This window comes from Elephas maximus, chromosome 14 (genome assembly GCF_024166365.1).
Source record: "Elephas maximus indicus isolate mEleMax1 chromosome 14, mEleMax1 primary haplotype, whole genome shotgun sequence".
Lineage (NCBI taxonomy): Eukaryota > Metazoa > Chordata > Mammalia > Proboscidea > Elephantidae > Elephas > Elephas maximus.
The window spans coordinates 9,572,104-9,585,752 of NC_064832.1; the positions used below are offsets into that span (position 1 = coordinate 9,572,104).

At 37.2% G+C, this 13,649-nt stretch overlaps 1 protein-coding gene across 1 annotated transcript; it reads right to left on the reverse strand.

The window, feature by feature from the left end:
* Positions 1–12,281: 12,281 nt before the first annotated feature.
* Positions 12,282–13,241, reverse strand: LOC126058421 (olfactory receptor 2T33-like). Its single transcript, XM_049853487.1, has one exon. It carries the CDS (start codon positions 13,212–13,214, stop codon positions 12,282–12,284), a length of 933 nt encoding a protein of 310 aa, XP_049709444.1. The 5' UTR covers positions 13,215–13,241.
* Between the last annotated feature and the right edge of the window lie 408 nt (positions 13,242–13,649).

Consider the following 13,649-nt stretch of genomic DNA (forward strand, 5'->3'; position numbering starts at 1 on the left):
GAAAGTTAAGTGACTTATTATAAACAAAATGTGTAGAACACTGCTTGGTATATTGTAGTTGCTACTTAATTGTTATCAGAAATTGTTATCAATATATCTTGAATATTTATGGCATTATCACTGAAACATATGATAACAAAAAGAACACAAACATAAAGTTGGACAAGTCTCACTTATGCATATTATTTAATACCATAAATAAAATCCCAGAAAATGAATGCTATCAGTAGATAAAAAGATACTGTATTTTAAACATATATTTGTAATTACAAAATTCCTAAGATGGCCCTACAATAGGACCAGTACAATAATCCATTCATTAAAAAATATTAAGTAAGTGCATATTGTTTGTCAACTGCTGTTTCAGGTCCCATAGAAACAGAAGTAAACCATCAGACAAATCTCTGCCCATCAGAAATTTACATTCCAATGTAGAAATACACAAAAAATGCATATACAAATAGAGATACAGTAAAATTCAAAGTAATGCTAATGCTTACAAAATGAGCAAGACATTGAAGTAGAATGTTAATTTATAGGTTAAATTAGTTGGTCAGCAAAGTCCTTTCTTAAGAGTGATATCTGAGCAGAGATCTGAATGAAAGGGGAGAGACAACCAACAGGAAAATATGCAAAAAAAAAAAAAAAAATACTAGGAGAGAGAACCAACCCCAGTCCAAAGGCCTGGAGGCAATGAAACAAAACAAGGAGGATGCACAGCAGAAATCAAGGGAGAGAGGGGTGCTCTGTAGTGAGGTGAGAGATATGTCCAAAAGATTATCATGGCAGCCTAAAGGACTTGGATTTATTTAAAATCTTTGAAAAGATTTGGTCAGAGAGACATGTCACCTGAGTAATGTTTTAAGAACTTCCCCCTGGTTGTTGTCTGATTAGACTCTAGAGGGAAAAATTGAAGGTTGGGAGAGCAGTTAGGAGGCCCTTGCAGTGTCTGAGCAAGCTGTAATGGCAGCCAGGCCCAGGGTGTTGGCAAGGGAGTAATTTAGAAGTGGGCAGATATGGAATCTATTCTGAAGATACAACCAACAGAAAGTGTTGTATATAAGATGTTAGAGAAAGAGAGAAGTCCATGAATACTCCAAATTAGAGAAAAACCCTGACATCACATCAGTGGGGGATAAACATTTTTGGTAAAAAATAATACAAATTCCCATAGAACACTAAATACAAACATACTAATTTTTTTTAATAGTCTAGAAGAGGCAGAAAAAAATCTGTAATATGATAAAATGCATACATAGTTTAAATGGAAAATAAAACACTGTTAATGTTTTCCATCAATGTTACAATCAAACATTGAGGATCAAATACTCAGCATTTTTCTTGGAAATTGTAGACCTGGATATCATGGCAAACAACACTGGATGAATGGACACAGGAAGGAGAAAGAAGGAGAGTGCTGTCACATTGTAGGGAGAGCAACTAGGATCACATTAACCATGTCTGTGTAAGTGTTTGTATGAGAAACTTACTCGAATTGTAAACTTTCACTTAAAGCACAATAAAAAGAATACTAATATTAAAAAAAAGTATTGTTATCAATACACATTTGCTAAATATTTACTTCTGAAAAACTTCCATATACCATAACTTCCCCATTACCCTCACTCTGTTTATGATTTTTAAAATAAGCTTAAAAATTTCAATTTAGAACAATTTTATATCTTGCTATTATTATTTCTCTTAAAGTAAATTTATTGCCAATCAGCTTTTATAACAAAATATTAATTCCCTTTCCCTTGCAAATAATTCATTTGATTGGACTATACATATATATATATATACATTTTTTCTCAATGAGTCCATGTTTCAATTTCTTGTTTATAATTTCTTTTCTTAACCACTCCAAGCCTGTAAATACAATTTACAGAATGTAGTAGCAAATTTTGATATAAGACCCTGGATTCACTTTGGAAACCCTGGTAACATAGCGGTTAAGAGCTCAGGTGCAAACCAAAGGTTAGCAGTTCAAATCCACCAGGTGCTCCTTGGAAACCCTATGGAGCAGTTCTACTCTGTCGTATAGGGTTGGTAGGAGTCAGAACCCACTCGATGGCAACGGGTTTTAGGGAACTTACTTTATGCAACATAAAAAAAAAAAAAAATTTTTTTTTCAGAGAAAATATAGCCACCAATTTACATATTATTTAGGTCAACAGGTTATCAAACACTTATCATTTATTAGTCACTGTGCAGGTCATGGTGCCACGAATAGTGATGTTTATGGTTTCCAGATACCAAAAGAAAAATGAGTAGTGATGGTGAACATTTAGAAATTTATTTCATCTAATAAAAAGTAAATGTACTTTTTTTCTGATTTTTGATGCTCTACCCACTATCATCTGATGCCTATAGCCACGTTTTCTTAGCATTAGAAATATTTGTTTGTTTTTCTGTGAAAGTAATTTACAAGTGAGAACAACTTTCGTGAGGAAAGGGGTCATGTGCATCCTCTGAGGGAGGCTGAGGAATATACTCAGCATTGCATAATCCAGTATGTTGTCTGATGCCTTATTGTTTTCCTTGGCAATTTTATTGCATACTGACAGAAACGAAACAAATTAAGAGAACAGTTTATTGTGATACACTCGGTGACTGTTTTTGAAAGCTGGAAGGATATATTTATTTTTGCCTTTCAAATATTTTTGATATGAAAATAAAATGGCAGAAATCTTAATGAAAAGTATAATTTCTGAGATTATTTCCTTGTCTTTGGGACTCCTAATTAATTCTATAAAATATGAGAAGAAGAAAAGAATTTATTTTGTATTCTCCTATGTAATTTCCATCTATCCTATATCAGTATTTTTGAAGATTGGGTTACTTCAGAGTCTATGTCTTATTTTGTTAGAAAAAATTTTAAAAACTACCAAATTATTTTAACATTGGTCTTTACCACTTACACAAACCTAAATCCCCTTCAACGTTGAAATTTTACCATCTGTGTACTTAGCTACAGTCCCAAATTTCTCATTGGAATGACAAGATTTTGTTAATTTTAGATGAGTGGAATCACAAACATGAATTTTTGTCTAGAATGTGGGCAATTAGTTATAATATTCTAGTTTATGCTGTAGTATAACACCAGTGATTAAAAAAAACTCTATCATAAAACCACAATAGTGGATTTCTGGATCACGCTGCATGTTATCTTGGGATTTGTCCTCCCTCAGGGACACAGGCTGATGGTGCTTCCCTCATTGTGAAGCAACAGCAATTTATGGAAGGTGTAAAACCCAAAACCCAGTGCCGTCGAGTCGATTCCGACTCATAGCGACCCTATAGGACAGAGTAGAACTGCCCCATAGAGTTTCCGAGACGTAAAGAACATGGAATTTCACTCGCTGGCTCTTAATTCTTGCCGTGGGTTACACATGTCTCTTGCACTAATGTTTCACAGTCCACACCTAACTTCAGAGAAAAGGGAAGTGCAATCTAAACTTGAGCCGGGAAGGATGAAGATCAGATGACTAACCCACATTCCTAATCAAGTAGTTCACCCTTCTGGGTCCCAACTCCTCTCCAAAGGAGACAACCAAATGTCCCGTTCAGTCATGGAATAAGCTCAAAGCCCAGGATCTCTTGGTGATAAGCAGTCACCAATAAGGTCCATCTTTTATCTGATGACCTGTGAATTATCTAAATTTCCCAGTTATCCAAATATCCAGCATGTCTTGGTTGGACAGGGACAGGATAACGGAAATAAACACTGGTATTAGGAAAGAAAGAATGAGATATCCACAGGAATCGTGGGTCCCCAGAAATTCTGAAATTCCATTAGGCAGACATTTAAAGGCCCACTATATTTCTGATGAGGAATAGTCACTGATAAGGCCAATTTTCTGCCTCCTTGGAGTAGTTTTCACATTCATTTTTTTGATAGCATAGCCCCTGGATCTTCTCTCTGAGATATGCTTTTTAAAAGATTCATATTGCCTTATCTGCCATGATGCAAAACCCAAAAAAACCCACTGCTGTTGAGTCGATTCTGACTCATAGCGACCCTATAGGACAGAGTACAACTGCCCCATAGAGTTTCCAAGGAGCGCCTGGTGGACTCGAACTGCCAACCTTTTGGTTAACAGCCATAGCACTTAACCACTACGCCACCAGGGTTTCCTATCTGCCATGATAATTGTGGAATATACTCTTATGGTTGCTAAAGAGTTTTTTTAACTAACTTTCTGCCCATGGTGTTTGGAGTCTGTGATAAAGAGACTGTATTTGACAAGTATTTACTGCCTTCTGCTGATCACATGAGGAGCACACTTCTTCACTCCATCACACGTTAACCTAGTGATGTGATAAACTTTGCTCAATAGCGTGTGGCTGAAAGTGTCTGTATACCACTTCCAAGCCTAGAGTTTCAGCGATATTATATTTTCATATTTCTCTATTGTTTCTTCCATCATCATGAGAAGAAAATGTCTCCAGTAGGTTGTCTCTTTCAAAAACTTAAGTTTTCTAAGCCTAATTTCCTCATCTAAAAATCAGTTATCAGGAGAGAGATCACTAGCTATTTCAAAAGAGAGAACAGAATTCAGATAAGTACTTCAATAGGAGATGAAGGAATGAAGGAACCAAACAGGGGAAGCTGAATCAACCTAGAGACTCCCATCGGTATGTTGCTCTCAACACCCTGGAAACTGTCAAACAGCAGGACAAGGTGGCTTCCAGGACCCCATGGGTGGGGCCCTCATGCAGAACCCAGAACCAAGGTGAGGACGAGCAGACAATATTTGAAACCATGAAGAGAGTGGCTATTTATCCAAAGTGAAATCATGGCGAGCCACGGTTACTTCCAGGAACTATAGTTGAAGTGGGGAAAGAGAGAAGGAGAAATTTGCTGACTTCTGTCCTATAGCCTTTCTAATCTTCTGACAGTCTTACATTGTGATTTCCTACAAGAAATATGCTGGCAAAGGATCTTGGGAAATGTAGTTCTCCTTGGTATAGAGTCAAATAAAGTCAGTGAAAGTATCTGAAAACCAAGGAGCATTACAAAACATGCTGGCTAATATGAAAAAATAAAAACCAATCATGTTGAGTCAATTACAACTCGTAGCAACCCTATAGGGCGAAGCAGAACTGCCTTGTAGGGTTTTCAAGGAGCAGCTGGTGGATTTGAACTGCCAACCTTTTGATAAGTGTCAGCTTTTAACCACTGCACCACCAGGACTCCAAGCTAATAATCCAAAAAAAAAATAAAGCCTGTCTTATATGGTGTGTGTGAGCATCTTCATATCTAGAGTTTTTTTTCTTAAAATCTGCTTTGTTTAATATTTTATAGCTAAACCATATTTCCTTTTAATTAGTATTTGTCTTATGTATCTTTTTGACCTTTTAAATTTCATATATTCTTTGTCTTTATATTTAAGTATGCCTCCTTAAAATTTCACTCAAGTAAAATTTTGCTGAAGATAGTTAAAAAATGGCTGCAGCAGTACATCAACAGGAAACTGCCAGAAATTCAAGCCGATTCAGAAAAGGATGTGGAAACTAATGGGCCGCAACTACCACAGCCTCCACCAGACTGAGTCCAGCATAACTAGATGGTGCCCAGCTACCCCACCGACTGCTCTGACAAGGATCACAATAGAGGGTCCAGGACAGAACTGGAGAAAAATGCAGAACAAAACTATAACTTACAAAAAAGACCATACTTACTGGTCTGACAGAGACTGGAGAAACCTCGAGAGTATGGCCCCTAAGTGTCCTTTTAAATCAGTACTGAAGTCACTCCTGAGGTTCACCCTTCAGCCAAAGTTTAGACAGACCCGTAAAACAAATCAAGACTAAATGGGCACACCAACGCAGGGGCAAGGATGAGAAGGCTGGAGGGAACAGGAAAGCTGATAATGGGGAACCCAAGGTTGACAAGGGTAGAATGTTGACATGGTGTAGGGTTGGCAACCAATGTCACAAAACAATATGTGTATTTATTGCCTAATGAGATATTAATTTGCTCTGTAAATCTTCATCTAAAGCATAATTAAAAAAAAAAGAGAGAGAAAAATCAAAATATCCACCTGATAACATTTGGGAATTACTATTATTTCCATCATTGCTATCACATAATAACAATTATAACATGTGCACTGTTAATTATAATTACAACATTTATTGTGCACTGTCAGGAACAGTACCAAGTACTTTTCATACATTGCTCATTCCATGCCTGTATTAACCCCATGAAGTAGGTGCTATTATCACATCCAGAGTCCTGTGGATAGTAATGGGTAGGAATGTAAACCTAGGTTGAAATTCTTAACCACTGTTACATTAACTTCAGTTCTACTTCTGGCCACGGTGGTTCTGTTTTTGTATATTAATTGATTAAATGTATTGAGGAAGACTGAGACTATAAACCTAGAGAGAGAAATTTGAATATGTAAGTATATAGCCAGTGGAAGGATTTCAAAGGATAATGGAATCAGGGTATTATAATGAAGAAAGATCTGGATCATTGGGATGGCAGACCAAAGAGTAAGAAACACTAACTCTTCAGATGAACTGTGTGAGCACTACCCAACTGGCACAATGGTAAGTTCCATCACTTGTCTTGTCAAAGATATGACATACTGAAGCCATATACAGCTGTATTTCTGTATGACTTGATTCTGATCCATTGGGCAGACAACCATGTATAATGACTCTGATCTATAAGAAACATGTGCTCTGTGTGCTAGGCTTTGGGTACACAGATATATGTTCCCTTTCTTTTCTTTTCTTTTTTTAAAATAAGTTGTGGTTAAATAAATATTAAAATAAAAAAATCCTGATTTGAAAGAAAAAAAATAAAGAAAATGACATGGAAGGAGGGATATAATTGCTGATGTCCGGTGGATCTTGGCTAAAAGCTGAGAATACCAGAAAGATGTTTATTGTTGTTGTTATTAGGTGCAGTGGAGTTGCTTCCGACTCATAGTGATCCTATGTACCACAGAAAGAAACACTGTCCGGCCCCGTGCCATACTTACAATCATTGTTATGCTTGAGCCCATAGTTGCAGACACTGTGTCAATCCATCTCATTGAGGGTCTTCCTCTTTTAAAAGCTGACCCTGTACTTTACCAGGCATGATGTCCTTCTCCAGGGACTGATCTCTTCTGACAACATGGCCAAAGTAAGTAAGATGCAGTATCACCATCCTGGCTTCTAAGGAGCATTCTGGCTGTACTACTTCCAAGACAGATTTGTTTGTTCTTTTGGTATATTAAATATTCTTTGCCAACACCACAATTCAAAGGCATCAATTCTTCTTCGGTCTTCCTTATTCATTGTCCATCTTTCACATGCATATGAGGCAATTGAAAATACCGCTAATGCTTGGAACCTGAAATACACGAAGTATGAATCTAGGAAAATTGGAAATCTTCAAAAACGAAATGGAACACATAAGCATCGATATCCTAGGCATTAGTGAGCTGAAATGGACTGGTATTGGCTGTTTTGAATTGGACAACACATAGCCTACTACACCAGAAATGACAACTTGAAGAGGAATGGTGTTACATTCATCGTCAAAAAGAACAATTCGAGGTCTATCCTGAAGTACAGTGCTGTCAGTGATAGGATAATATCCATAGGCCTATAAGGAAGACCAGTTAATATGACTATCATTCAAATTCACACAGTTATCACTGAGAACAAAGTTGAAGAAATTGAAGATTTTTTTCAGTTTCTGTAGTCTGAAATTGATTGAACATGCAATCAGGATGCATTGATAATTACTGGTGATTGGAATGTGAAAGTTGGAAACAAAGAAGAACAATTGGTAGTTGGAAAATATGGCCTTGGTGATAGAAACAATACCGGAGATTGAATGATAGAGTTTTGCGAGACCAATGACTTCTTCATTGCAAATACCCTTTTTCACCAACATAAACAGTGACTATGCACATGGACCTCGCCAGATGGAACACACAGAAATCAAAACGACTACATCTACGGAAAGAGACAAAGGAAAAGCTCAATATCATCAGTCAAAACAAGGCCAGGGGCTGACTGTGGAACAGAAAGATTTTTATCTGTGTTAATTATTGACTATTCAAAGGCATTTGACTGAGTAGACCATAACAAATTTTGGATAACATTGCAAAGAGTGGGAATTCCAGGGCAGTTAATTTTGCTCATGCGGATTCTCTACATAGACCAAGAGGCAGTAATTGCAACACAACAATGGGACACTGCTTAGTTTGAAATCAGAAAAGATGTGCATCAGGATTGTATCCTTTCACCATACTTATTCAATCTGTATGCTGAGCAAATGATCTGAGATGGACTATATGAAGAAGGCAGCATCAGGATTAGAAAAAAACTCATTAACAACCTGCAATATGCAGAACACACAGCCTTGCCTGTTGAAAGTGAAGAGGACTTGAAGCACTTGCTGATGAAGATCAAAGACTACAGCCTTCAGTATGAATTACACCTCAAAATAAAGAAAACAAAAATCCTCACAACTGGACCAGTAACCAACATGGTGATAAACGGAGAAAATACTGACGTTGTCAAGGACTTAATTTTACTTTGATCTACAATTAACTCCAATGGAAGCAGCAGTCAAAAAAATCAAAGGATGTATTGCATTTGGCAAATTGGCTGCAAAAGCCCTCTTTAAAGTGTTAAAAAGCAAAAATGTTGCTTTGAGGACTAAGGTGCACCTGACCCAAGCCATTGTATTTTCAGTTGCCTCTTATGCATGTGAAAGATGGACAATGAGTAAGGAAGACCAAAGAAGAATCGATGCCTTAGAATCACGGTGTTGGTGGAAAATATTGAATATAAAATGGACTGTCAAAAGAATGATCAAATTTGTCTTGGAAGAAGTACAGCGAGAATGCTCCTTAGAAGTGAAGATGGGACATATTGTAAGGAGGAACCAGTCCCTGGAGAAGGACATCATGCTTAGTGAAGTAGAGGGTCAGCAAAAATGATGGATTAACACAGTGGCTGCAATAACGCGCTCAAACATAGAAATGATAGTTAGGTTGGGGCGAAATGGGGCAGTGTTTCATTATGATGCACATAGGGTCGCTCTGAGTAGGAACCGACATGAAGGAACTTAACAACAACAATTTAAAATACTAAAAGGTTTTCTCCAGTCTAGATTCTTTGCCTGGAACATTTAGTCTATTTACATTTGCTGAAAAACTTATGTTTTTCAGCTTATTAGTGTTTTTATTTTAAATTAAAAAAAAAACTTTATATTATTCAATGTACTGATTTTTAGTTACCTGTCTTCTCCGTGTCCCCCCTTCATCTCATTCTTGTCTTCTTTGGATTGATTATTTTTTGCTTTTCACAATTTCTTTGCATCATTTAAGACGATATGCACTTTACTTCTTTATGTTTAGTGATAATCTAGGACAATGTACCATACACTTAATCAAAAACTAATTTTATTACAGTTTCACCTACTCCAACAATAAAAGGCAGTATATATTTTAACTCGTATCTTCACAGCTATTGCTGTCTAACAAAACACCACAAAACTTGGCGGTTTAAAACAATAAGTTATTATCTCCCCAGGATTCTGGGTTGAGTGGGTTGGTTCTCTGCTGGAATGTCTATTTTGAAGTTGCAATCAGATACTGGCTGGAGTCACCTGAAAACCTATTGGGCTGGATGTCCAAGAATACTTCTTCACTCCCATGTCTAGTGCCGCAATGCTGCTCCGTGGGACCTCTTTCTCCAGCAGACAATTATGGGCTTTTTATGTGACCTAGAAGTTCTTGACCGAGTTCTCAGCCACTCTACTTGGTGCCATTCACTGAGAAAGAATTTTCTGCAGATTTCCTGGACCTACTTGAGGAGCTGGGAGGTTAATTTCTAGCTAACTCAGACAGAATTGTGTTGTCCCTTACATTCCCTGGTTTGTTCAGAGTTCTTCTGAATCCTCACCTTTAGGGGCCTTGTAGTTTATCTCCTGTTGTCCATGAAACACAGAGCCATGAAAGTTGATACAGCATTGTTTTTTTATTTCCTTTGACTAACATTCTGGTGAAGAAGCTATTTCCTTCTGCCTTATTGTTCTAATTACTGTTTTTATTTGTGTATGTGTGTGTCTGTGGTATATATATGCAGTTCTTTAATGCATGAAAGAAAAACTTAGATCTACATACCTATAATGTGTTTCCAAGTCTGTCTATCTATCTATTCAACTAGCTCTGTGTGTTGGTTATGATACCTCATCTGCCATGTTTCCAGGTACTGAAGTCTCTGTCATGTTATTTTCACATTACTAACTTAAATTTAATCTTGATTATGTATATATTTTTAATTTTAGGAATGCTGTTTTTATAGACAGAATAGCTGTATATCAGAGAAGCTAACTTACCCAAGGTACCTGTTCTTAGTTGACTGATCCCAGACGGCAACCCCTGGCCTTCTCACAGAAAAATCTAAGTGGTTTTTCCTCAACCACATTGTTTTGATTTTTCACTTCTAGAACATCTTAAAACTTCAATCAAAGCCGAAGTGGTAAGACTTCTCTGTAATATAAAATAATTCTAAACAGATAAAAATATTATTTTCAGAACAATGGTTCCAGATTATATGAAGTAGGGAAAGAGAATTATAACCCCTTTTATTCAAATGTAGTTGATACCTTTATTATGGGTTTTAGGTAACACATAAAGAGAATTATAACCCCTTTTATTCAAATGTAGTTGATACCTTTATTATGGGTTTTAGGTAACACATATATTCACCTAAGCAATATTCCAGTGTGTGTGTGTGTGTGTGTGTGTGCGCGTGTGTGTGTATCCACAAAGCACAGCAGTTTAAAACAACAATTATTTATTTTGCAAATGAATTTGCAATTTCAGCAGGTTTCATCAGGGACAGCTCATCTCTACTCCATGCATCATCAGTGGAAGTGGCTCAACTGGGAGCTGAAAGATACACTTGCATGATGTGCCACCAAGGACTAAAAAAATGGCTTTGAATTTGGCTGGGCTCTCAGCTGGGGATGTGCACTAGAAGTCTTGGTTTCTCTCTTTGTCACAGCATGGGGATTATATAACTGCACTAACACAATTACTCTTAAGACACTTCTTAGAACAGGGAATGGGGCAGCATACAGTCACTTGCAATTCTGCAATTCTGGTAGAAATTGTTGCCAGCTCCTTAATTAAGATTCAGTGTGATTCTCTGGGAATTATTCTACGTGATTTTTGCCTCTGCTTTCTGAGTCACCCTTGCTCTACCATAAGAAAACTGAGTAGTCACCCCAGCTTACTCTTTAGACCAAACTAGTGATATCTCTGTCAGAAAAACATGCTTGCAAACATTGCGAGTTTTCCATGAATCTTACTGGAATTTACTCCATTAGACAAAACCCACAACTACCAACCTTGGGCTTCCTGTGACTCTGCTGCACTACAGTGCCCTAAAACATTTTAGTAGTCCTATTTATTTTTAACTAAAGAGAATCTACAAGACTCTCAAGATTTATAGAAGGTCTTTTGTCTGTTTGGATGTTTATTTAAGGTACTGTGTCTTAAATCGTCCTGAAGCCTTAATAAATGATTTTAGAGTCACAACTTGTGTTGGACCTTTGGCCTGAGGCCCTTTCTTAATTTGAGACTTCTTTGCTGAAAGAAAGTTTTATTTTTGAATCCACTGTGTACTGACTCCTTTGTACACAATATATTGTTTTCTTCAGCTCATCTCTCTACTATTAGGTTTTAACATAGGTCATGAAAAGCCAATTAGCATTTTTATATTCTGTCTGGAAGTTTCTTTAACAAATCTTCCCACGGCAACATTTTGCAAATATTTCTTGATATCTTCTTACATATTTTATGTTTGATGGTCACATTGGGTCCTTATTTCATTTGAATTTATTTTATCTTCATTATGTGATTTAGGATCTACATTTAGTTTTCAAAGGGTATTATCCCCATCAAAATTAATGATTTCCACTATTTATCAAAAAATACAAATTATACACTTATCATATGCTATTTAGAAACTCAGTCACTCATACTTATTGCCAGAGCCCTAATTTCAGAGCAAAAACACCACTGCAAATTATGACAGGAGGACAAATATAATTTTTAATTAATTTACCATATATAAAAACAGTCATATAGGAACAACGCAGCCAGATTGGCAAAGTAAGAGCAAAATAACTTGATACAACACAAAAGAAAAATTTAAATGGGATGAACAAAATAACAAAACAATATTTTAGAAACGTAACCTGTATCCAGTTTTGTTGCTGCCCTTTTGGCAAATTATGCTCAGCATTGATATCACATAAAATGTTTTTCCAGCCACCTCCTCAAAGCCCCCTTGAATTCTTTATTTCTCACAGTGTATATAAGAGGGTTCAAGACAGGTGTGAAGATGGTATAAAACACTGAGACCACCTTATCATGGTCCTCTGAATCGTTAGATTTGGGCCTCATGTAGATGAACATGATGGTGCCATGGAAGAGTCCCACAACCACCAGGTGAGAGGAGTAGGTCTTAAAGGCTTTTTTCTGGGCTCCAGCTGACCGCATGCGGAGCACTGCAGCCAGGATAAGGCTGTATGAGGCCAAAACGAGAGACAAAGGGATCAAGAGCATCAGAATGCAGCAGACATACATGAAAAACTCAAAAATCGTGATGTCAGCACAGGCAAGGCGTACCAGTGATGGTGCTTCACAAAAAAAGTGATTGATTTCCCGTGAGTGACAATAAGGGAAGCTCAAAGTGGCACCAGCCTGCATCAGCCCATCGATCCCTCCCAGGAGCCAGGAACCTGATGTCATGAGTAAACAGAGCTTCTGACTCATGAGAATGGGGTAGCGCAGTGGGTGACATATGGCCACATAGCGGTCATAAGACATGGCCGTTAAGAGGAAGCGTTCACTCCCTCCCAGAGTGAGAAGCAGGAAGATTTGGACTCCACAGCCAGTGGGAGAGATAGGCCTAGTGTCCATCAGGTAGTTGGCTGCCATTTTGGGAACGATGGTGGAGACCAGCATCATGTCCATGAAAGAAAGCTGGCTAAGCTGGAAGTACATGGGCATGTGGAGTTGAGGGTCCACATGAATGAGAATGATCATAAGGGTGTTGCCCATCAGTGAGGTGATGAAGATCATAAGCACCATGGCAAACAGGAATAGGTGGATCTGTGTGTGGTTAAAGAGCCCTAGAAGAATGAAGTTTATTCCTGTGGTGCCATTGGCATTGACCATGGCTCTACTGGTGCCTGAAAGATGTAAGAATGATGCAGAAATGAGATTTGTTTAAAAGGAAGCTTGTACCTATCTTTATGAAAACTTGATCAAATGACTTGGGAAATCTCAGACTTGGAGGGCTAATTACTACTTTAATCTTTCACTTACAAACAAGATTTTTGCCATAGCATACTACTATCCATCTCTGCTGTTACTATACATTATTTTTTATTCACACAAAATTAGATAACACATACATATACAGTAGTACAAATATACCTCTATTGTTTTTTAATAATTTGTCAGTATGCCACACGTAATTTACCCATGGTGTTAAGAAATATTACTTATGCAATCCGAGTTCTTTACACTTTTGGTATTTCTATATTGAAGGAAATTCAGATTTATGCACTTTAGTAGGTATTGAGGTGATATGCCTATAGTTATTACTTT

Excerpts from the sequence above, each read along its gene's own strand:
- LOC126058421 (XM_049853487.1), bottom strand. The coding sequence starts at position 13,214 with ATGGTCAATGCCAATGGCACCACAGGAATAAACTTCATTCTTCTAGGG.